Raw genomic sequence first — 25458 nt, forward strand, 5'->3', positions numbered from 1 at the left:
ATAGGCTATGACTGGCCTGCATCATCTGGCCATCCACAGCTGGGTGTGCGGAGGTGGCCTCTAAGGAAAGCCAGGCCTGAAGCCAAGCCAGTAGTGGCCAGAGAGGGAAGGCTAGCATGGCCTGCTTTTCTACAGGTCCTGCACTTGCAGGGTAGTTTGGAGCCCATGAAATGCTTTCCCACACATTTAGTATTATCTAATGAATTCTCCGAGTGAGTGCTCTGTGTGCACTATTATCATGTTTTATATGTAAGGAAATGGAGGCGTAGAAAGTCCAATAATTTCTACAATTTTGTTCCATCCCCACTGTTTTTATGTGTTGGGATGTTTTATAATGACAGCTAAATGTGAAAATACTGTATTTACACACACACACACACACACACACACACACACACACACACACACACACACATACACACACATGCATATACACACACACAGGAGGCACACATACATGCATGCAAATGCAGACAAACACTGCAATTTGGGGGACTCCATTGTTGTCTTGTACCTTGTTGAAGCGGGGTCTCTCTTGTTTCTGCCATTGTGCTGAATATTCTAAGCGAGCTGTCTGGAGAGCTTTGGGGCGATTCTCCTGTCTCCTCCCATCTCACAATGGGAGTGCTGGGGTTGTAGGTGGGTACCTCTGCACCTGACTTTTTATGTGGCTTCTGGGGATTGAACTCAAGCCATCAGGCTAGAGCAGCAAGCAGTTTTACCAAGAGAGCCATTTTAAGTGTTTTCATTTAAAGAGGCTGCGTTTATTTCCATTTGGAAATGAGGTCTTGCCAGAATTGGTAGCTCTTGGAGATGGCTTATCTCAAAATACTTGGCTTTTTATTGTGTCTCTGAGTGAGACTTTCAGCGTGTGGAAGCTACGGCAAGAATTCTAGAAAAGACATTGACCTTATAACAAGAAAGAGACTTTTTCCCCCCAGAAATAAAATTTCAATCAAAGACTGTAATTGCTTGAACAATTGGTGTTTATTTGGCTACTGCTTGTTAGAATAAAATTCTCTTCTCTTCAGGTATCAAAGCAAATTAAAGCTGATCCGGGCTAAGGAAGAGGACAGCGGCCACTATACCATTATAGTTCAAAATGACGATGATGTGAAGAGTTACACGTTTGAGCTGTCAACTCTAGGTATGTAGAAGTCATGGAAAGGTCATGCGTTCTCAGTGACTGGCTGTCCATCAGAGACAGCTTGGCTCTTCTCTTCATAGCCTTGGAGGAAAAGCAAGACCTTAGGGTAGCAGCAGGGACCGGACATGCACATGTCAGGGGCCACGCTGTCACGCCTGCAAATTTGGGTTCGGTTTGAGCATTTCTAATCCCAAAGTCCAAAATGCTCTGAAACCTGAGACATTGTTTTTATCAAGGAAGGGGACAAGATAGGGTCTAAGTATGTAGCCCAGGCTAGTCTTGAAATAGTAATACTCCCGCCTCAGCCTCCAGAGTGCTAAGACTCCAGACATATGCCTCCGCATATAACTTAAAATCTGAAACTTTTTGAGGGTTCACATGTTGTCACAAGTGGAAAATCCTGACCTGACATCTTGTGACAGGTCAGAAAATATTCAGGCATATAAAAATATTGCATAAAATTACCACCTGGCTGTGTGCATAAGGTGTGTATGAAGGTATAAATGAATTACATACATAGGTCGAGTCTTTCCCTAAGACATCTCATTAGGACCCAACTTCTGAAAAGGTCTGAAATCTAAAACACTTTTGGAGAAAAAATTGTTCTGAGGAAAAATTTTAAATTAAAGTATGTACTTTTTAGTTTAAATTTTTATTCAGTTTATCTTTTTATATTTATTTTTTAAATATTTATTTAGTTTAAATTATTATTTACTTTAAAGTATGTAAAAGTCAATTAAAGAGGTATATTTTCCAGCTTATTATTATTACTTGATGATGGAATCCCGTGTTTTAACACAAATCAAGGGGCCGGAGAGATAGCTCACAGGCTAAGAGCTCCTGCTGCTCTTGTAGAAGACCGAGGGTCGGGTCCCAGCACCACATGGTGGCTCACAACCATCCCTAACTCCAGTTCCAGGGGTCCAGTATCCTCTTGTGGCCTCCATAGGCACCAGACACGCATATGGTGCACATACATACATTCTGGCAAAACACTTGCCTGTCTCTAATTTATTTGACTACAAATCGGCAAAAGGATCTTTAAAATCTAGTGATGCCCCTCGGGTGCATTTGGGTGAAGGATGCTTTTTTTTCAGATCCCAAGTGCAAAGCTAATTGGAGTGTCCTCCTTGCCTTCCACGCTGAAGGACCTCAGGCCCTTCTCCCTCCCCTTGGTCCAGATCTAAACCATCCAGGCACAAAGCCCCCAGACTCTAACACTGAAGTCGCTATTAACTGATGGGTCTGTTCAAGCTGGAGTGTTTCTTTCTGTCTCACACAACTGGAGAACCATTTCTGAACTCGTGGGAATGTTCCTTGGAGGGATGTCCCTCCATGGCCAGGGACAAGAATGGCTCAGCTCTGATTTCTCCCTTCCTCTGCAGTTCCCGCATCCATCCTGGAGCTCGTGGATGACCACCATGGCTCTGGTGGGGGACAGACTGTGAGATGCACAGCCGAAGGCACACCTCTTCCGGACATCGAGTGGATGATCTGCAAGGATATTAAGAAGTATGGAAACCAGATGTTCCCTATTCTTGTGTGGTCAGAATGTTTCCTTCATGACATCAAGGACCTCAAGTACATTTTATGTCTTTGGTTGACCCCCTTTTGTATTCGTGATTCTTCTCGGCCTGAGGCTCATATTACTCACAAACTATACCATGGGGTTCTGAAAGTGGATTCCATCTCCTGGGGTGTGTGTGTGTGTGTGTGTGTGTGTGTGTGTGTGTGTGTGTGTGTGTATGCACAAGCACGCATGCATGCGTGTGTGTTTTCAAAGGGCCTTTATTTTTCCCTTTTATTACCATTGTTTTTCTGTTTTTCTTTTAAAACTGTCTCTAATGTGAAGACAAGAAGAATTTTAAGAACCACCGTCGTTCAAGGATATTTAACCGCACCAGCCTATATTTTTAGCTCAGTCCTATTTATGAGACAAGGTCTCACTATGCGGCCCAGTTTGACCTCAAACATAAAATCCTCTTGCTTTGCCCTCCCAAGTTTTGAGGTTACAGGTGTGCACCACCACCCCTGGCCAGCTCACATCTCTGATTTGGTCAACTTTGTTTTGGTGGCCAGACTGGCATAGGAACAGAAGTAAAAACAGTGCCCGCATGACTGCTCACAGCCACTGGTTCTTTGGAGGCCGGAAGTGGGCACTGGATCCCCTGAAGCTGGAGTAGCAGGTGGTTGTGAGCTTCCCAGTGGGGGTGCTGGGAACCAAACCTGGGTCCTCTACAAGAGCAGCACCCACTCTTCCGTGCTGAGCCGTCTCTCCAGTCCCTCCTCCCCCTTAATAAACGGGCCCCTAAAATGTGTGTTCACACTTATCCCCATGGCAACCAGTTGTGTTCAGAATGCTTTCAGTGCGTCTTTGTTGAAGGCTGAGCTTTCTGCCCCGCCCCCCCAGGGCTGTGGGATGACTCAGGTGCTGGAACCTCTAGGTCTAATAACTTAATCCAGAAGACTACTGCAGCCCTAGGGACCTCTTACAAGCTCTCCCTGGGCCTGGTGGTGAGGAGAGAGGGTATTTTTTGAAGGACTGAGAAGTTGGGATTATTAAACAAGTTTGATATTATCTTCGGTTTGCTCATAGGTTCAAGATTTTGGATTGGTAGTTGTATTTTTTTTTTTTTTAATTTATCTGCCTCCTTCACAAACTTAGTTATCAGTGTGAGATTGCTCCTCTGAGCAGGTGCAAATGAATTTTAATGTGAGTGCATATGCATGATAAAATGAGAAAGTCAACATGTGGCAACCTCCAAATGCGTGCAAGGTCACCAATGTGGAACGGTCCCCGGTCTTTGTGACCCACAGTAATCAGATCCCCGTTTGTGTCATGTTCTCTCTAGATGTAACAATGACACTTCATGGACAACCTTGGCCAGCAATGTCTCCAACATCATCACTGAGTTCCATCGCCGAGGCAGGAGCACCGTGGAGGGACGAGTGTCCTTTGCCAAAGTGGAAGAGACCATGGCAGTTCGATGCCTGGCAAAGAATGACCTTGGCATTGGGAACCGAGAGCTGAAGCTGGTGGCCCCCAGTGAGTGTCTCAGTAGGCAGGACAGCTCCAGGTCACCAGCCAAGCCCTGACTTTCTCAGGTGGGATGCGGAATGCCAGACAGGGGCCACACAGTCATGAAGGTCCCAGGACAGAAATTCAGCCCTGTCTTCACTTGAAGCACTGGTCTTGCAGTCAGGCCCTTTCGTTGGCATCCCCAGATGCCAGATGCATTTGCAGTGACTGTGGACACTTTTGTTTGTCAAATGTAGTGTAGCTCCTGAGCCTCGTTAGTTTGATCATAGGTGTTGGGATGGGAAACCAGGAGGAAGAATCTTTTGTCTCTGGCTCCTTAGAACAGCTGAGTTGAGTTGAGATCTTCCAACCAAACAAATAAAGGGAGGAACGGAGCCAAAAGACGGGAGCCAAAAGGCAAAATGCCACCTCAAAAAGCTCTACCATGAAGTTGATGAGGTCGTTGTCCCCGCAGATGAAATCGCTCCCAGCTCATTCCCAGTCTTCCCTGTCTCTGTTCAAATTGTCCGAAAGGGGATCCTGGGAGAATCTTTGGGAAATGTGTTTTGCCCCAGGGAAGAAATCACATCTCATTCAGAGGCACAAGTGTTGGAGAGATGGTACTGGCCACCCCCAAAGTGAGCTGGGGAGCCTGGACACTTACCCGCCAGCAGTAAGACAGTCCCAGTCAGGCTCAAACACTTCCTTTCTACTCTCTGCCCCCCCCCCCCCCATAACTGAGGAAGTTCTCCACTGCACCTCTCTCTTGTCCCCCAGCCCTGCGTTCTGAGCTCACGGTGGCGGCCGCGGTGCTGGTGCTGTTGGTGATCGTCATCGTCTCTCTCATTGTCCTGGTTGTCATTTGGAAGCAGGTGAGTCTTCAGAGTCATTAGAACAAGAACATCTGCCTCCCTCAGTGTTTGGTCCAGAGAAGGGGCTCAGTAATCACATGTGTGGTGGGCTGTGTTAGATACATGTGTGGTGGGCTGTGTTAGATACATGTGTGGTGGACTGTGTTAGATACATGTGTGGTGGACTGTGTTAGATACATATATAGTGGATTGTGTTAGATGCATATATGGTAGACTGTGTTAGATACATATATGATGGACTGTGTTAGATACATGTGTGGTGGGCTGTGTTAGATACATGTGTGGTGGACAGTGTTAGATATAGGTATGGTGGACTATGTTAGATACACGTGTGGCAGATGGCTTTGTTGCATACATATGTGGTGGACTGTGTTAGGTACATGTGTGGTGGACTATGTTAGATACATGTGTGGTAGACTGTGTTAGATACATGTGTGGTGGACTGTGTTAGATACAGGTGTGGTAGATGACTTTGTTGCATACATGTGTGGTGGATTGTGTTAGATACATGTGTGGTGGACTGTGTTAGATACAGGTGTGGTAGATGACTTTGTTGCATACATGTGTGGTGGACTGTGTTAGGTACATGTGTGGAGAATCGTGTACTTCCTGGGTCCAGTCACTTTGCTTCCACAGTGAAGCTTGGGTGCCTCGAGACTGGTAATTCACCAGTTACCTGCCCTGGTCATTACAGAAACCACGCTATGAAATTCGCTGGAGGGTCATTGAGTCTATCAGCCCTGATGGACACGAGTATATTTATGTGGATCCGATGCAGCTGCCTTATGACTCCAGATGGGAATTCCCGAGGGATGGACTGGTGCTTGGTAAGTTCCTGTGAGGGCAGCCTCCCAGGACCCAGTGTCATCTGCACGGCTTTGCTAGTTATAGGCCTGGGGAAGAACTGGGGGCTTGAACTCTGGCTGGTAGGAAATTTGCTCACAGAGCTGGGTGCGGTGGCTCACACTCTTCACCCCAGCACGGGGGAGGCTAAAGAAGGAGGGGGACTGTGAGTTCAAGGCTAGCCTGGGCTACACAGACATCTTGAGCATGAGCTCATTAGGCCTGAGAAGGGGAAGTCAAGATGGAGAAGCTGTCTAGCCTAGGTGAGGCCCCAGATTCTATCCCCAGAACTGAAAAAGGGTGGAGTTAACTGGGCATGGCAGTGTATACTTATAGTTTTGGACTAGGGAGGTGGAGGCAGAAAAAATCATGAGTTCGGTGTCATCCTGAGCTACATAGTGGGTTTCAGGCCAGCCTGAGCTACATGAGACCCTATATTGACATACCAAAAGGAAAGACACTCATGATTGTATTATTGGAATGATTTGGCCTGGCAAAGATACCACGTTGGAAAATGAAATGAACTTCTGTGACTAAAAAGGACTAGCTGAGAAGTGAGATAACTCAGTGTGTTATAATCTGTTTTGAGGACTAATAAAATACTTCTTTATATATATGCAATGTGGGATATAAAAATACATGCTGGTGTTGTGGTGCATGCCTGTAATCCCAGTGAGGCAGGAGGATTGGGAATTCATGGTTATCCTTAGCTACATAGAGAGTTAGAAATCAGCCTGAGCTACATGAGATCCTATCTCAAAACCCCCCAAATCACCCCCTCCTATCTACACACACACACACACACACACACACACACACACACACACACACACACACACACACACTTTAAAACAAAACATAAAAATCAAGACAGTTTGTCACACATTTCAAAGATTTCAATCCTGGCTTGGGACCTAAAAATGAAGTCCCGAAGAGTTTTTGTGGTTGTTGTTTTTTTTTTTTATCACGTTATAAATAATAACCAGACCAAGGCAAAAAAAACTAGACCTACAGGTTATGGTATGTATGTATTACCTACAATCAAGGGCTCACCAGATTCAAATGCGGTCTTTTTTTATTTGTCTGTCTCACTCCAAAGTACAGCAGAGCTCAGATCTCACAGAGTCACTCCAACTGTAAGCAAGCCAGGCTGTCTCGCTTATACCTGGGCATCTTTATTATATTTCCACCACTGTTTCCCAAAAAGGGACGCAGAGCTTAGAGAAGTTAAAAATAGTGACATTGGGTGGTGGGGGCAGGCAAACCCCTGCTGTCCATCACTTTGTCCTTGTCTTCTTGGGCAAGTCCAACTCACTGGAGGAACATCACCTTCCCAGGCGTGAGGTACAGACTGGAGGAGAGGGCATGTCCACTCTTGGTGGACATTTTCTGTCTGGGCTGCCCATGGTCGCACTGGCTTCCTGAAAATGCACCTCCCCCTCCCGATCACGGTCTCTTTAAGGGTGGAGACAACCGCTTGGATTTTTTGGTCTCCCTACACAATGAAGGGCTGTGCTAGCACACAGCCTCTGGTCCAGGGACCTTCCTTCACGACAAAGGAGACTAGTCCAAGCTTTCACTTGTGCGTTCCTCAGAATCAGTGGCATTTAGAATACTGTAGATTTCCAGTGGTTAAGGATTTGTTAATGCAAAGGTCGCCTCTGTCTGCATGAGAAAAACAGAAGGCTAGAGAAACAGGGGGTTTGGGCGGAAGCCATGGCCCGAGTGCCCAGGAGCCCAGAGCCTGGCAGGAGCCCATGTTCACACCAGGGATGGCTGAGCTCTTCTCTCTCTCTCTCTCTCTCTCTCTCTCTCCTCCGTGTTTTCCTTTCCAGTGCAAATGTTATTTGACAAAAGCAATTGCACTGATTTCCTTCCCTGTGGGCTCAATTCTTTTTCTGACATGGTGACTTGGAGGGATAATTAGGCTTATTCAATACAGGAAAAACTCCCACCCAGCTGTACACCCTTGCGCGCCGGCCTCTGCCGGTAAAGCCGAGGAGCCTGGAGCTGGCGTTGATGGCTCTGTTTGCCCACAGGTCGGATCTTGGGATCTGGTGCCTTCGGGAAAGTGGTTGAAGGTACAGCCTACGGATTAAGCCGGTCCCAGCCTGTCATGAAGGTGGCTGTGAAGATGCTTAAACGTGAGTGTTTCCTCCCAGGGATGCTTTGGACGTGGAAATACTAAGTGACTTCATAGTAAATTGACTATTATGTTGTGATTCTTCAGATTGTAAGTTCTATGTGGACTTAGGTTTTTGTTTTTTCTCTCTCAATTCGGTTTTTTGTTTTTGTTTTTGTTTTTTGGCGTTTTGTTTTGTTTTGTTTACTCTCATCCCTCATTGTGAAAAAGCAGATGTTTTCACTTCTGGTGACTTCTTTTTTTTAATCTTAAAGACTATGGGGCTGGGGAACTGGCCTGGTGTGTAAAGTGCTTACTGTGAAAACATGATGACCTGAAGTGAGGGGTGTGCTCCCATCAACCAGCACTGCAGGGAGACAGGAAGAGACAGGTGGAGCTTGGGAACTCACTATGGGCCAGTTTGGTCAGCCAACATGGAAAGCTCTCAATTCAGTGAGAGACCCTGTCTCAAAACATAAGATGGGGAAAGAGTTGAAGAAGATACCCTGATGTCCACCTCTGGCCTCCATGTGTATTTGTATAAGCAAGGTCACACACACACACACACACACACACACACACATAATTATTCGAGTCTAGACTAAGGAGATCATCTAGGACTCTTCTTTTAGACTCTTGGTAAACCAATATTATTGACTCGCATTGCTAGAGGTGTTTGTCTGAGAACTGGGGGTAGGTAGTTCATTTGAACTGAAATCTTTCTTACTTCAACAGCCACAGCGAGATCCAGTGAAAAGCAAGCCCTCATGTCTGAGCTGAAGATAATGACCCACTTGGGACCACATTTGAACATTGTGAACTTGCTGGGAGCCTGCACCAAGTCAGGTAGGCTCCTTGATCTAGAGGGAGGGTGTGTTGGGAACACTCATGGTCGTGGAACTTTTTGATCCAGTTTCAGGCACACATTCCTCTCTCTGCACCCTAAACATGTCTCATGCCTTTATACTCATGCCTCATGGGTATAAAGCTCATAAGTGGAGCCCTTATGGTGGCCTGGACTTTTTTCAAAGTTCACTGATTCTGAGCATTACGGCTTCTTTTTGTTGCCCATTTTTATACCTGGGTGCATTTGGTCCCCGCAGGCCCCATTTACATCATCACTGAGTACTGCTTCTATGGGGATTTGGTCAACTATTTGCATAAGAATAGAGATAGCTTCATGAGCCGTCACCCAGAGAAACCAAAGAAGGAGCTGGACATCTTCGGACTGAATCCTGCTGATGACAGTACAAGGAGGTAAATACGAAGGGAGTCAGTTTGTCACATTGGCAAAAAGCCTGTCCCGACAGATTCCAGGCCTGCGGATTCTGGGCCAGCACCAGAGGCCACAAGGCTTGCAGCCCACCCAGCCATCCATGTCAGTGTGGATGGATACATAGCTGCAGGTGTTTGGGACTAGGTCATTCCATGGGGAGGCTGCACCGACAGGTTTGAGTGACAGTGGGAGCTGGGGGACCTCCTGAAAGCCTTTCTCTTCTTTGTATGTGATTCCTCAGGACATGTCAGTGCAGCTCTGGCCAGGGATGTCTAGATTTGTGCCTTGCAAGGAGCTGTTGGGGGATCTGTAGGCTTGATCTGTTGCTCCTTGCTGAACCTGGGCCAGTGATACTCATTTGTCTCTACGGCTAAAACTTCCAGGTGGCTGTAAAGAGTATGGATGTGAGATTCTGTAAGATCAGAAAGTCCGAGGACCTCCCTTGCTGTTAAAATACCTAATGAGCTCTGAATGGGTGCATTGAGTCGTAGGAACTGTTGGTCGGAGCCACATGGCCACGTGGCTACTTAACCGACAGAGGGCAACAGCGAATTGTCCTTACTGTCATGAACTTTTCAACTCTTTGTGTACCAGACTGAGAGTATTTTGTGTGTTCCTGGGAATGTAGCTCTCAACTTCCCTGTGGCTCTTGGGGATGTCTCTGCTACTTCTGAGGGTGTGTAGAGGGGTGACATTGAGGACAGAGAAGTAAAACACGAAGAATCATGGCAGCCACATCTGTGGACCCCGGCTGACCCTGTAGTATTTCCCGTCAATGTGGATAGTATTCATTTTGCACTCTTTTTTTTTTTGTTTTTTTTTTTTTTTTTGGTTTTTCGAGACAGGGTTTCTCTGTGTAGCTTTGCGCCTTTTCCTGGAACTCACTTGGTAGCCCAGGCTGGCCTCGAACTCACAGAGATCCGCCTGGCTCTGCCTCCCGAGTGCTGGGATTAAAGGCGTGCGCCACCACCGCCCGGCTCATTTTGCACTCTTTAGGGAAGTGCTTGCTTCCTCCCGGATGGGCATATTCCTTCCACATCAGAAGCATCCTTCCTTCTCAGTACGCCTGGGTTTGGGATGATCCATCCATTTGTGACTGATTAATGGGTCATCTGTCTGCCTGGACCACCCCATGCAGTGTGCACATGGGGATTGTTTATGCTCATCCCTGAGACCTTGATACCTCCCTCAGTTAATGGCACACTGTAGGTACCCAAATTAGCATGTTATCTACTGAGTGACCAAATTAGAGACCACTCGGGGTGAAACGTCTTTGTCTTTTTTTTTTTTTTTTTTCAGTTACGTGATTTTATCTTTTGAAAACAATGGTGACTACATGGACATGAAGCAAGCCGATACCACACAGTATGTCCCCATGCTTGAAAGGAAAGAAGTCTCTAAGTACTCCGACATCCAGAGATCGCTGTATGATCGGCCAGCCTCCTATAAGAAGAAATCTATGCTAGGTAAAAGCGCCCATGCTCATTCTGGCAAATATGATCTTTCTGTGGTTTGATGGCATACTCAGAGGAAGGGAAACGGGGATGAGGGGTACATCTGTCAGACTGTGTGATCCCTAAGTGCAGGCCTGTTCAGCTGGGCCTGGATGTCTTTTGTAGATCTGTGGTCTGTGAGTGAGAAGAGTCCAGACAGGGTTAGTGATGGAGATCAATGATATATTGCTTGCCTGGTGTGTTCACAGTTCATGCTCCGGCACTGGAAAAAAAAAAGAGCATATAATATTGTAAAAATAAAAATAGAGAATAAAGACAGACCTAATGTAATCCATTTCTCAAACTTTAAATGTTGTTGCTTTAAATAAATAATTCATTCTGCTATAATGATCTTTTCTTGTTAACATGTCTTTTGTTAAAAAATGAAAGTGGTGATAATTGGTGGTTTTTTTTCCCCCCATGGCCAAACTGAAAGTTGGCAATCTTACGTTGTTTCCTCATGATTTTTTTTCTGTGTGCGCGATAATCCTCGCTTTTTGCTTTCCTAACATACAATTTGGGGTAGTAACTGGAGAGTAGACAGTTTGAGGTTACAGTTCTGACAAGTGTTCCTATTGACTTTTGTTTGCAAGCATGCCCTGCTGCTTTGAAAACAGAAGCGTATGTGGTGGGGATGAATTCATTTGTCAACTCCAGGGGGCCACATGGTAATGCCACGCCAGATGGACCACCTCACGCCTGCTCTGGGGTGGCCACTCTAGGGATCTAGCTTAACCACACACTTGAAGTGAGTAGTGTCTGGGAGCCTGACCTTTTCTTGTGATCCTACTTTTGGGGGTTTGAGCCTCTCATCAGCTGCTGCAAAAGTATTCAGCTGCCTTGGAGATTGTTTTGAAAAAAAAAAAAATTCTCTAGTGTGCTCTGAATACTTTCAGGATTCTTAAGTGAAAGGTACAATCCATTAAAAAATACATGCTTGTTTTGTAAAAGCCAACATGCATTATTTTCCATATCTGCAGCTCCATTCACTTCACGTTGCCAAATGGGTGAACTTCCAAACACTTCTAAGAGTTTACCCAATGAGAGTTCTTGGAAGCACTGCTTCCTTTCCACTCCCATATGGTTAAAAATAGTTTACATTGCTTCCCCGGGCAGAGCTGGTGGGCCTGACTCATGCTCGGCCTGGGTCCTGCTGGCAGGCAGACCACAGTTTTCTGGCCTTCCCATAGCTGGGAGGAAAAAATATGAATGGCTGAAGCCGCTCCTGGCTGGCCTGAACATCGTGGAGGACCAAGAACTGCTGGCCTAGACTGCCTTCCTGGAAAACTCTCGGGGCCCTCCCAGAAGGGATGAATGGGGGGAAGTTAGAAGGCGAGGTCAATGCCTGATCGTGGACGCCGTCCTTTAAGATGGCTGCCTGCTCTGTTTGGTTAGTTGATGTAACTGGCAAGCTAAACACAAAGTAAAAGGAAAATAAAGCAAACCTCAAATTTGCCATGGACGATTTCCGTGTGTGTGTGTGTGTGTGTGTGTGTGTGTGTGTGTGTGTGTGTGAGTGAGTCTCCAAGATGGCTGAGGTGATTGTGACTGGGGGGGGCGATGAAAGCCAAGGGCAAACAAAAATCTGTGTGTGAGAATCCATGGAGGAGTTTGGTTTGATTAATTATTCTGCATATAGCTGTCTGCCCCCCAGGTATGTGTTTGTGCATGCAGGCTGGGTATCGCTTATCTGAAATGCTTGGAACCGAATGTGTTTTGAATTTTTTTTTTCAGATTTTGGAATATTTGCATATACATAATGAGATATCTTGGGGTTGGGAGCCAAACCTAAATAGAAATTCCTATCTGTTTCACGCACACCTCAGACACATAGCTGACAGTAATTTTATACAATATTTTTTCTAGTGTGCCTGTGTTTTGACTATGACCTGTCACATGACGTCTGGCATGGGAATATTTCTACTTCTGCCATCATGCTGGTGCTAAACAAGTTTTGGATGTTTCAAGCATTTTAGATTCAGGATTCTGGGTCAGGAATTCTCAACCTGTGTCTCTTTCTTTTGGAAGAAAGAGCCATTATTTCTTCTATTTTTATAACACTGGGGGCTGAAAAGTGTGCTTCGTGCATGCTGGGCAAATTCTCTACCACGGAGAATAGCCTCCTTTGCATAATTTCTGTATCCTGTGAAGTCTATAAACTATGAGGAAATGCTTTCTGAGGAGATCGTTGGGCAAACTTCTGCAGCCTGCCAGACCAGCAGGTGTCGGGGTCCTGGAGGGTCCCGTGCTTTCAGCCGACACTAACACCTTTGGCGCCTTTCCCGCAGACTCTGAAGTCAAACACCTCCTGTCAGATGACGACTCCGAGGGTCTTACCTTGCTGGATTTGCTGAGCTTCACCTACCAAGTTGCACGAGGAATGGAATTCTTGGCTTCCAAAAATGTAAGTTCAAGGCACAGGGACCTCCTCCTCAGACCCAGCCCCAGGTTCAGAGGGAGGGGGACGTGGAACGAAATGCCAGGAGGGAGATCTTAGAGCAGCAGCGACAGGGGCTTCTCATTTTACCTACCTCTTCACCACTTCCCCAAAACTGCCTGGGAGTCTGACGTCACTGGGTGTCCGTCTTTCTCCAGGCCCCTTTGTCCCTCCGGAGGAGTCAGGACGGGGAGGGAGGGCAAGTTCTTCCTGCCAGGGCACCCCTCAAGGGCCACCACGGAGTGGCCAGTCTTGCAGGAGTCTGGCCTCAGCTGGAACCGTTCTGAAGTGAGATCTTTCCCTTCCCGTGTAGTGCGTCCACCGGGACCTGGCTGCCCGCAACGTCCTTCTGGCACAAGGGAAAATTGTGAAGATCTGTGACTTTGGCCTGGCCAGAGACATCATGCATGATTCCAACTACGTGTCAAAAGGCAGTGTAAGTTCCCTCCACCTTCACCGTTTATCCCCTTCACCCCTTTAAATCTCGGAAGTGTGTTGTTTCTTAATTCAGACGTCGTATTTCTGAAATAGGATCACAAGGTTCATTAGTTGGCTCCAGAGGTCCCAGTAGGGAAAGCTTGGGCTTAACAGACAGCCTGGTATCAGCTCCACCCGATAGCAGGGCTGGCATTTGGTCAAGTTTAATGTCTCTCTCATGCCTTCGTTTCTCTGTAGCATCCCCCATTTCCTAAATTGCTACAAGGGAATAATTTAGGGAATTCATATAAAGTGCTGTAGACATAGAGAAGTGCCCAGCAGGGGCTGGAGAGACGGCTCACTGGTTAAGAAGAGCACTTGTTGCTCTTCCAGAGGATCTGGGTTCAATTCCCAGCCCTCATGTGACAGCTCACAACCACCTGCGGGTCTGGGGATCTGATGCCCTCTTTGGGCTGTTATGTGCTCTAGGCATGCATGCAGCGTACAGACATTGAAGGCAAAACACCCACACAAGTAAAACTAAAAGCAAACAATTAGACACACCCAGTAAGTATTAACTCCTAATAAGTCAAGTAAGTACGTGAATATACAAGCATGCATTTCCAGGGAGATCTCTAGTTTTTAAATTCTTACCAGATTTCCAACAGGCAAGTTTAAGCTTCAGAACATTAAGATGGCTGGAGTTAATAAAATGGTTCAGCTTCTTTAAAAATAGTTTCATTACCTACTTGAACCAGCCTCTCCCTCCCTTCAACCTAAGCATGTGAGCAGCTTAGGAAGTGTCTGCCACCTGGGGGTATGATTATGTGTCACTCTGTTCCACTGGTGTAAGACAGCTCCCAGAGCCGCAGCACTTGCTTAGACAGTCCATGTCGATACCTCATGACTCATGACCATGACCATGACCATCGTTGTGGCTCTTCCCAGGCACCTTGATCGAGTTGCTAAGGTTATGAATGTCTGCTGTTTCCTTAGTAATTGGGGTGGTGGTGGTGGTGGTGGTGAAGGATGCTAGCCTGAAGGATGCTGCATTGTGTATCTGTCTAGACTTATTATTTCACCTGAAGTTTGGACCGGCTTCGCAAAGGAGACACATCTCAGTGTCTTCTTTTTTTGACAGTGGAAAATAGCCACTTATTTCATAGAGTTTGGAAGGTGTCACTGGTCTACAGATTGCTGTATTTGTTTTTAGTTTTGTTCCTAGGGTTACCTGAAAACAGGGGAACTGGTCTGGTCAAAGGTCACACTTTATTGCTAAATAGAAAGTTAAATATTTTTATTGTATTATTCCTTCCAAGAGATAAGAAGGGACATTGAGCATGCTTGTTCGTTATGATTGTTAAGAATCTAGACAGTGGGCTAAGACGATAGCCCAGTTAGCGAAATGCTTGCTGGGTAAGCAGGGGTAGCTGAGTTTGATCTCCAGAACTCATGTAAAAAGCCAGACATAATGGCTGGTGATGTAATCCCAGTGCTGTGGAGGTGAAACAGATCCCTGGAACTCCTTGTTCTGTCCTAGGCAGCCTAACTGAATTAGTGAGTCCCAGGCCAGTGAGAGATCTTTCTCAGAGAAAAAACAAAAACAAAAACAAAAACATAGGTGGATTGTATCCTGTAACAACAGCTGATGTCTTTGGCCTCCATATGCACACACACACACACACACACACACACACACACACACACACACACCACACCACACCACACACCACACACACACACACACATACACACATGCACACAACCAGTACCTGCATACACATGAACATACACACATATACATATTCACGCATACCACACCTAGTTGCCGGTGAACAGGAAACACACGAGAGACATGATGCAGGCAGGATCTTTAATGCATTATTCACAGCCCAGGGAGAACCCCTTCCCATTTCTTCTTCTGCAGACATCAGAGCCTAGCCTGTGGGTTAATCTCCTCTCTCCTTCTCCACAGACCTTCCTGCCTGTGAAGTGGATGGCTCCTGAGAGCATCTTTGACAACCTCTACACCACGCTGAGTGACGTCTGGTCTTACGGCATTCTGCTCTGGGAGATCTTTTCCCTCGGTATGGGCTTGACTGCTCTGCTGGTGTGGCTAATTCTGAAGGGATATGTGTCGGTCCCAGGTCCAGGATGCCGACACACGCAGTGTCAATGGTTCACACTGCAGCTGCTCCACAAGTCGACCCTTACCACGCCTGATGTAGGCTGAGTAGACCCAGAGGAATCTTTGGGGGATGCTTCCTCACCCCTGGCCACTGCCCCTTTTCTCTCGTGGGTTGTGTCAGAGTGATTTGTCTCCACGGAAAGTGCTTCCGATGACATCTGTCTTTTCATTTTGGACTCTGAGTTAGATAGGTCACCGAGAGTTTCTTCCCCTTTATTTGATGATGAATGATGCTCAGTTGAAAGCTGATGTGGCAAGGAAGGGGGTGTAGCTCCCCATCTGGAGGAGATAAACCTCCTTAACATTTGATCACTTGTCATCAGGGCCTGGACAGGTCAGGTGCCTGCTGCCAGGGGAGGGTTGTAAGCGAGTGATGACGTATGACGGTGACCTTTGGGGACATACGGGTTACACAGTTAGAGGTAAACCCTGCAAGCTATAATGTGGGTTCAGAGGAAGGAGAAAGAGTCTTGGAGTAGAAGCTTCAAAGAGGAAATCAAACTTGGCCTGGCCTTGGCTGTGGGCTCATGGCACCACTATTCATTCCCACTCTCCATTTCCTGAAGCCTTGTACTCCCTTAAAACTGTGGATCATTGACAGTTCAGGTCCCAGCTTTGAATTTGGCTATAATTATTTGAACACTTGTGATGAAAATAGCATTCTTAAGCTGGGCACGGTGGCCCACGCCTTTAATCCCAGTATTTGGGAGACAGAGGCAGGTGGATCTCTATGAGTTCCAGGATAGCCAGGGCTGTTACACAGAGAAAGTCTGTCTCAAAACAAAACAAAACAAACAAAAAAAAGAAAATGACATTCTTACCTTTAGTGGCTTAGAACACCTCCTCACCTTTTGAGTGTGTGTATGTATATCCAGTAGTTGAAAACACTATTAAATTCGATAGTGATTTTTTTTTTTCTAAAGTTGTATGCTTTTTGCCCAAGATGCTTGAACTCAACCAACCGAGACTCCTATGTCAGTCAAGTTTGAGCAGTCCTCCATAGTCGAGGAGATACTAACCTACAGATTCTTTGAAAGAATCGGGACATTGCGGCTTCGGGATTAAAGATGTGTGGTACCCATAGAAGCCCTTGGTCATCCAGTTTCCTTTTTCGGCTCTTAGGTGGCACACCCTACCCTGGCATGATGGTTGACTCGACTTTCTACAATAAGATCAAGAGTGGATACCGGATGGCCAAACCTGACCATGCCACCAGTGAAGTGTAAGCTTCCTCTCTGCCCGTGCTCCAGGGTCCGTGGGGTGGCTGACATCGACGCACACTCCCACACTCACTCTGAGCTCTGCCTTTGCAGCTATGAGATTATGGTGCAGTGCTGGAACAGCGAGCCCGAGAAGAGACCCTCCTTCTACCACCTGAGTGAGATTGTGGAGAATCTGCTGCCTGGGCAATATAAAAAGGTCAGTGGGAGCCTGTGACGGTGGGCAGGAGGCTGTGGACAAGGACGAGAGAGTAGCTGGCACTTATACCAGCCAGCAGTGCCGTTCAGCACTGTTTGAAAGGGACACTTTCAAAGGAGAACACAGATCGTGTAATTCCGTGACCACGACTTCAGGGAGAGCTCTACAGGACCCTGGTAGCAATGATGAATGAAGACACTCCCCACCCCTTCCCATAGGGCTCTCTTTCGTCTTACATGCTCGACACCTGTAGGCACTTCATCCTCCAGACATTTGAGTATCTGCAGCTACAGTGCATTTAGAACCTTCAGGACTTCTGAGGCTGTTCAATTGCTCATTTGGACGTACTTAAATTCCTTTGAAACTGGCTTTTACCAGCTGACTGGAGGGGACAATCCCAGCTGTTATCTGTGACTCCAGCTGGTTTTCTGTGGCACAGGAAGCATTGTTCAAGGGAACAAATGTAATTTCATGGACCTACGCGGGGGATGCAAATGAATGGAGCAGTTTTCTGCTGAGGCCTGGAGAAGGGAAGCCACACACTCGAGTGTGATGAATCCCATCTCAGACTAGGCACTGTGGACTGACTCGTTTCTCTTTCTTCTTGAGAGGCCACATCGGTAATTTGCCCTGGAGCCTCTCGTCCTTTGAGCTGACAGTTTAGGATGTCAGTCTAGATTGCACACGTTGCGCCTCTCCTACGTGATGCTGGGAGCAGGTAGGAATAATTCACCTAGGTCAGCGGAAGACTCTCTGTTGGTGGGAAGAGGAAGACACTGCTGTTGAAAGTAGCAGTTTTTTATTTTTGTCTTTTGTGGCTGGTCCACCCTATACACGGATGGCACAAATCTCTGTGGTGTGTTGACTTAAGTACGCCAGAGGGGTGCAGCTAAGCCATATGGTGATTCTGGTTTTAATTTTTGTTTGTTTGTTTTCTGCTTTTTGAGACAGAGTCTCTCTATGTAGCTCTAGCTGTTTTAGAAGTAACTGTGTAGGCCAGTCTGGCCTCAAACTCACAGAGATCCACTGCTTCTGCCTCCCGAATCCTGGGATTAAAGATGTGAGTCACCATACCCAACTTACTTTTAGTGGGTTTTGTTTCTTGGTTTGCTTGATTATTTTTTGTTTTTTTGAGACAGGGTTTCTCTGTGTAGCCCTGGCTGTCCTAGAACTCGCTCTTTAGACCAGACTGGCCTTGAACTTAGAGATCCCCCTGCCTCTGCCTCCTGAGTGCTCGGATCAAAGGCGTGCACCACCACCACCCTGCTTGGTTTGTTTTTTGAGGACTCTAACCTCCATACTGACATCCAGTATGGAAGTACTCTCCCATCAATACAACTTGTCAGTATTTGTTTTCATTTACTTTCTTGATGATAGGCACTTTGACTGGGTTGGGTGGCTTGACTTTTCTCCAATGGCTAAGGATATTGAATACTTTTCCAAGTATTTATTGGCTATTTGTATTTATTCTTTTATAAGCTAAATATTCAGTTTATTGTCCATTTATTGATTGGATGATTTTTTTGGTATTTAAATTTTGCAGTTCTTTATATATCCTAAGTACTAATCCATTGACTGATGTGTATTTGGCAAAGTTTTCCCCTAGTCTTTAGATTTTTCTCTTCACTTTTTGTTGTTTTTCTTTGCTGCACAAAAGCTTTATTCTTTCCTTCCTTCCATTATTATTATTATTATTATTATTATTATTATTATTATTATTTTGAGACAGGGTCTCTCTTTGTATCGCTGTCTGATCTGGAACATGACAAACTGTTATCCTTGTAGAAACCCATACACGTTAAACCACATGTTCTAAATGTGTATACTCATTTCACAATTTGTCAGTAACACTTGATTAAATGCGTCCAATGAATACTTTCAGAGTTATGAAAAGATTCATCTGGACTTCCTCAAGAGTGACCATCCGGCTGTGGCACGCATGCGCGTGGACTCTGACAACTCATACATTGGCGTCACTTACAAAAACGAAGAGGACAAGCTGAAGGACTGGGAAGGCGGCCTGGACGAGCAGAGGCTGAGTGCGGACAGCGGCTACATCATCCCCCTGCCGGACATTGACCCTGTTCCCGAGGAGGAGGAGGAGGAGGAGGAGGAGGACCTAGGCAAGCGGAACAGACACAGGCAAGTGCGGTGCTTGCCCACCTCCCCCTGTGCGAGCCTGGAAGGGAGGGCTCATGGGTGTGAATTGTGCGCGGGCAACAAGGGGCAGAGGTCCAGGGTGGCCCCTGGAGTTTTTTTTTTTTTTTTTAAATATATCTTTATGGGCATTTGTGTTTTTGCCATGGGTGTCCGGGTCCCCTGAAACTGGAGTTACAGACTGGTGTGAGCTGCCATGTGGGTGGGTGCTGGGAAAGGAACTCGGGTCCTCTGGAAGAGTCAGCACTCTTAACCCCTGAGCCCTCTCTCCAGCCCGCCCGTGGAGTTTTGAAAATGCCTCCCCCACGGTTCTGAGGTGTCTCACCCCCAGTGAGCGCCTCTCTGGCGAACAACCTCAGATCCGAGTCCTGAGAGCATCGGCGGCGCACCGCACCGAAGCCGGGGGTGACGGTCAGAGCAGCCTCGCCCCGGAGGTCAAGGAGGAGCGAGGCGGGCCTGGGAGGTCTGCTGCGCCATCAATAGTCCTTAGCCCTGCCTGTAGTTCAGAATTACAAACTGCTGATTCACAGGCCTCCCCCGTCCGTCTGTCCTTCCTTCCTCGGCGGCTGCCTTCGTCTCCTCTTTGTGTGAAGCACAGGGCAGCCGCCCCACTGTGGGGAGGAAGCCATGGTCCTATCCACCGGCAGATGATCATGAGTTTTGAGTAAAAAGACACACAAGGACAAGGCAGAATATGGATGAGATGTCAGGAATCCAGGAAGGGAAGACAGATGGAGAGTCCTGGCAGGCTGGTGACCTCAGGGATTGTATACCTAAAACCTTTTGTTTAAAAAAAATGTTTAGTACACAAGAATATTGTGAGACTACACCGATCAGTTAGTGGTGACCTAATTTACTTCATCCAGCTTGGTGTATATATACCATCACACACATGTACACACACACACACACACACACACACAAACACACACACGCACATACAAACACACACGCACATACAAACACACACGCACATATACGCTCAGACACACACACATACACATGCATACACACGCACACACATGCACATACACATGCACACACACACACACAAGCACGCATGCATGCACCCCCCCCACACTTTTATTTTTCACTCAAAGCTAAGTAGGAAACACGAGGATACTTCACCCCTGGTATTCTGGCATACGCGTCCTAAGAATGAGACCATTCGTGTGATACGAAGGAAAGTTAACTGTTGCAGAGAGTTAGAGTTGGAGGTATAGAATCCATGTGGACTACGTTTGAGGCCGTAGGTTCAACCCCCAGTACTGAAAGAAAAAAGAAGGAAACCAACAGCTGTTCTCAGGTCTCCATTAATACTCAGGCTTTATTCAAATTCGGATAACAGTTTGAATAGTAACTGCCAATATTTATTGGGCTTTTTCATATGTTCATGGTTATTGTCATATTTAATGGTCTCAGCAGATATATTGTTAGGCATTTCGGTCATGTCATTTTTAGCCTTGTTTAGCTTTATTGATGTTCCAGAGAAATCTTTTTTTTAAATTTTATTTCTTATATATATTTTATTTTTTGAGATTATAATTGTGCTGTGTGTAGCTATATTCACCTAAGTATACAGAAACAGCCTGCTCAGTCTGTATCATGTTCCCTGTATGTCTATGTATGTTGGGACTGACCATTTGATATCTGATAAGCAACCGGTGTGCTCCTCCCTAGGGAAGACCATGTCTCCGATCTCAACGTGCCTTCGTTGTCTGTGGTTCTTTGTCTAGAGTTGAGGTTGCCTGAGTGGCCATCCTTTACACATTAACCTGTCTACTGGTGTCCTTCTTACTCCGGTCTCGCTTAGGCAGCCATGTTAGCGAGGCTTCTGGTATGCCGTTTTATAGATGTGAAAAGAAAACCTTTTTTTGCCCTCTGTCTTCACCTGGGCCTTCAGACTCAGAGGGGCTGGGTGGGTGAGAGGCGAGAAGGAGCATGGCAGGGGAGTGAGGTAAACGTGGGACCCCATCCTCCTGCTCAGGAGGGTCCAGAGACCGCCAGCGGCTGGCGGACCGAACTTGGTCTGGCTGACTTCAGGTCCTTTGCTTTTCTTTCCCAGTGCCTTTTGATTGGCTGTTACTTACTCTCTCCCTCATAGGATGTGTGGGGAAAGTAGAAACTCTCATGTCTTGTTAGCAGCTTCCACAAAACACCTGTGGCAGGAAAGAAGGCAAGCTGGGTTGTGAAGACGGCTGTGTCTTGGTTTGGCATTGCCTCTGTGCGGGACTGGGTAATGAGTAGCTGGCTGGCTGGATGACAGACTTGCCATGCTTGGCTGCACGTGTTTCAATAGGAAAGGACCTTGCACAAAGAGTCCCTTTGCCTCGGGCAGCCACCCTGGAAAGGCAGCCCGTGTAGCGTGCCGTCAGTCTGTCCGTGACCTTAGCCTTTGCTTTTCAATCCCACCAGCTCGCAGACTTCGGAAGAGAGTGCCATTGAGACGGGCTCCAGTAGCTCCACCTTCATCAAGAGAGAGGACGAGACCATTGAGGACATCGACATGATGGATGACATCGGCATAGACTCCTCAGACCTGGTGGAGGACAGCTTCCTGTAACTGGCAGGGTCGGGGGTTCCCGACTACTCCTGGAGCCTCCTTGGGATCCCTTTAAGAGAACCACTTCACGGCAGTGCGAAGATTGAGGAGAGGACTCAGGTGAGGTGGAAAGAGAAGTTCCCTGACCCGGGCCGCGGGGAGCCTCTGTGAACGGATGGGATACTCGGATTGAACTTGGTCCGCGTTGCCTCTTGCATCTCAGCGGTGGGCGTGTGAAGTTTGGAAATGGACGGACAAGGGGAATAACAGGCCGCAGAAGACGAGCTTGGTGTTTCCGGGGCATTGGTGAGATTCCCACACACGCAATTAGTGCTGTGACACAGCTCCAGCATTGTAGTTATGTAAATAACTCTAACCAAGGATGTGTTTAGATTTGTGTTAACTCACCTCTCTGGACTTCTGAAGAGACCACTCAATCCATCCATGTACTTCCCTCTTGGAATCCCGTACCAGCTGCTGTTGAATTTTCCCACGAAGTACATGCAAAACCACTTTGAACCTTGAAAGGTACTGGAACCACCCTGTTTTACTGTCTTATTTGTGTTAAAGAGGCAAAAGATGACAACTAACCAACCTTGAATAATAGATTTGGGTCTTTTAGGAACCCAAGAACTCCTCTGTATATTGTAATCTATACTTATAACACTACTACTGTTAACAGTAATGCTAAATATGTAATCCGTAACATGATTTACCGCCAGAGAAAGCACAATTAAAACAAAAACCCTTACTAAGCAGGTGGACAAGTTTGGCAGTTTTTGACATTTATATTAAGTAACACGTTTCTCAGTAAAATATAATAGCTTTAGTGGATTAAAGTTAGCGAACACTAGAGAGCAGAGTATTAAGTAGTGTCGCCCAGAAGTTTTTGATGCTATGTACTGAGTAGTGTTCTCCCTAATCCAAGGCACTAAAAGCAGTTAATCACCTCTGAAGTAATGGAATTAGAAGAAAGCAAGGCGGAACCCCCGTGTTCTAAATGTTCTCAGTATAAAGGCTTAAGTCTGGGCCCAATGTGACGTCCCATGCTGTGACCTTGTGGAAATGAACAGTTCACAAAAGGACTCAGATGGGCAGAAGTTTCTTTCACGACCAGTGATGACTTTGATGGATCTCACCCATCCCTACTTTTTAAAATCTATGACATTTAAAAATGCTTCAATATCAGCACCTCACTTTTCTCTCTTGTCTTAAAGAGAAAGAGCTGGTGATCCCGAAACCACAATGGTGCTGTTGAATGAAGGTTGTGTGGGCATTAGCTTGGCTCTTTCTTTCCCACTGTTAACTGCAACTACAGCCCCTGGCTCCGGGTCTTTGCCCCAGAGATTTGGAATCACTAGGTCTGAGGGGAGCAGGAACCTATATACATCTTAATAAACTCCTTGGTGTTTCTGATCAACCAGCATCCAGAAACACCGGCTTGAGTTACAGAGGGTTGCCATGGGTGGGGCAATTTTGAAATTCGGAACTGGGCTAGAAGTCAACCATGCAGGAAGGCTACTATTTAAGTCCTTGGCTTTACGTCAGTAACGTTTGATGCCACATCTCTAGCAATTCCCATTCTTAATTTGTTTCCATGCTTAGCTAAGGCTGAGAAAGCAAAATCTTGGTTTGGGCACATCTTCCAGTTTCAGACAGTGTGGATACCACTTCCCACTGGATGGGGGACCTCAGGTTGTCCACCTCAAAGCAGGTTCACAGATGATGCAACTCTGTGTGTCAGGTCTTTGTAGAGTCAGCTCTGTATTTGGTGGAGAAGATGAAAAGGTTTTCCTGATTTGGGGGTGTTTAGGTGGGAGGACAGCAGAACCAGCCGAACTGTCAAACTGGTTAGTGTAAGTTCATTGGCATTCTCTGCAATGTGCCTAATTGCGGACTCCGTATGAATGAAACATGGGCTGTGATTACTGCAATCACTGTATCTGCTTCCAGCAGGTGATGCTTTGGAAGCCACAGAAGCAATAACAAGGTACTTGACTGCCTACTGGTATAATCTCAGTGCAAACCCCAACTTTCCTTTTTCACAGTAAGTGTGAAGACTGAGCCAGATTGGCCAATTAAAAACAAAAACCTGACTAGATTCTTTAGAGCCAATTAGACCTGAAACACATTCATGTTTCTAGAATTGCAGCTCAAGCATTCTGTTTATCACCCCTTTGTACAGCCTTGACTTTGTTGGTTCTTTTTATTCTGATGTTGCTTTGGGCCTTGCATGACACCATGAGGTTGGATGAACAGTTCCTGTCCTTAGCCGTTCTCTCCGCTGAGATTAAATGGGAATACATTTGTTTTTGTTTTTTGAGACAGGATCTCTCTATGTAGCTCTGGCTGTCCTGGAACTCACTCTGCAGACCAGGCTGGCCTTTAATCCTCAGAGATCCATTTGCCTCTGCCTCCTGAGTGCTGGGATTACAGGCACGCACCACCACACTCAGCAGGAATACATTTTTATTTTTAAACAGTGTTTTGAGTGTATCCCTGATTTATTTCTATTTTGCCTCCTGCAGAGTCCCCAAAAGAAAATTTACCAATCTTCTCTGCTTTCTATTTTTATGATGACAATCAAAGCCAGCCCGAGGAAAACAATTTGTGACTTTTTAAATGATCAGTGAGATGTCCTTGAAATGTGGTCTGCCAACCTGTACAAAATGGTCCTATATTTGTGAAGAGGGACATAAGATAAGATGATGTTATACATCAATATGTATATATGTATTGCTATGTAGACTTGGAGAATACTGCCAAAACGTGTATGACAAGCTGTATCACTGCCTTTGTTTATATTTTTTTAACTGTGATATTCCCCACAGGCACATTAACTGTTGCACTTTTGAATGTCCAAAATTTATATTTTAGAAGTAATAAAGAGGAAAAATACTTACATGTTCCCCAAATGGTGGTGTGGTGAATGCGTGAGAGCGACTAACGCCATCGGGAGGGTCTGCCAGTACAAGATGGCTTCCAAATACCCCTGTTCATGTTCTGTTTTAAAAAGTGTAAATGGAGATCTTTATATTTCAATAAATGATTTATTATATATGGTTTAAAGTGATGGGGTCTACTCCTTCTTTTGTTTTGTTTTTTTTAGTTTGATCAGGATCCCCTTCAACTCCCTTCCTACAATTCAGCCTGTTTGTTTGAGGCAGGATTTTGTTGTCTAGTTCAGGTTGGCATTTACCTTCATGATCCTCCTGCCTCGGCCCCTAAAGTGCTGGTATCCTAGCCATGTAGCACAATGACTGGCTTCTTTTCCTTTTTTTTTTTTCCCCTCTGAGTAGACTAGTTGGTAAAGCAGTTTTAGGTTTACAGAACAGTTGAGTGGAAGATCAAGATCTCCCATACACTAACCAGCATTATACACGGGCAGCCTCCTCATCTATACTGGAACCTTTCAGAACGCAGTGTTTGTTACAGTGATGACCCTGCATCCATGCATCACCTGTGCTGTGCTTTAGCATCCTCCATGAAAGTTACGTGTAGATTTATGTCCTTCACATTCTGTCAG

The 25458-nt window shown here is 46.1% G+C and overlaps 1 protein-coding gene across 4 annotated transcripts in view; it reads left to right on the forward strand.

The window, feature by feature from the left end:
* Pdgfra (platelet derived growth factor receptor alpha) overlaps window positions 1–25005 on the forward strand; it is a 45806-nt gene extending 20801 nt beyond the window's left edge. For all 4 annotated transcript variants that reach the window (XM_052735154.1, XM_052735153.1, XM_052735155.1 and 1 more), the window contains exons 8-23: window positions 1032–1147; window positions 2533–2659; window positions 4000–4193; window positions 4944–5038; window positions 5733–5865; window positions 7921–8025; window positions 8739–8849; window positions 9107–9260; window positions 10579–10745; window positions 13061–13176; window positions 13523–13645; window positions 15602–15713; window positions 16937–17036; window positions 17128–17233; window positions 19116–19375; window positions 21806–25005. In XM_052735154.1, coding sequence (XP_052591114.1) covers window positions 1032–1147; window positions 2533–2659; window positions 4000–4193; window positions 4944–5038; window positions 5733–5865; window positions 7921–8025; window positions 8739–8849; window positions 9107–9260; window positions 10579–10745; window positions 13061–13176; window positions 13523–13645; window positions 15602–15713; window positions 16937–17036; window positions 17128–17233; window positions 19116–19375; window positions 21806–21953 — 2167 coding nt within the window. In that variant the 3' untranslated portion in view covers window positions 21954–25005. The remainder of the gene's footprint in view (window positions 1–1031; window positions 1148–2532; window positions 2660–3999; window positions 4194–4943; window positions 5039–5732; window positions 5866–7920; window positions 8026–8738; window positions 8850–9106; window positions 9261–10578; window positions 10746–13060; window positions 13177–13522; window positions 13646–15601; window positions 15714–16936; window positions 17037–17127; window positions 17234–19115; window positions 19376–21805) is intronic.
* Window positions 25006–25458: the final 453 nt, after the last annotated feature.

Source organism: Peromyscus californicus, unplaced genomic scaffold (assembly GCF_007827085.1).
Source record: "Peromyscus californicus insignis strain IS unplaced genomic scaffold, ASM782708v3 Scaffold_13__1_contigs__length_99412109, whole genome shotgun sequence".
Classification (NCBI taxonomy): Eukaryota; Metazoa; Chordata; class Mammalia; order Rodentia; family Cricetidae; genus Peromyscus; species Peromyscus californicus.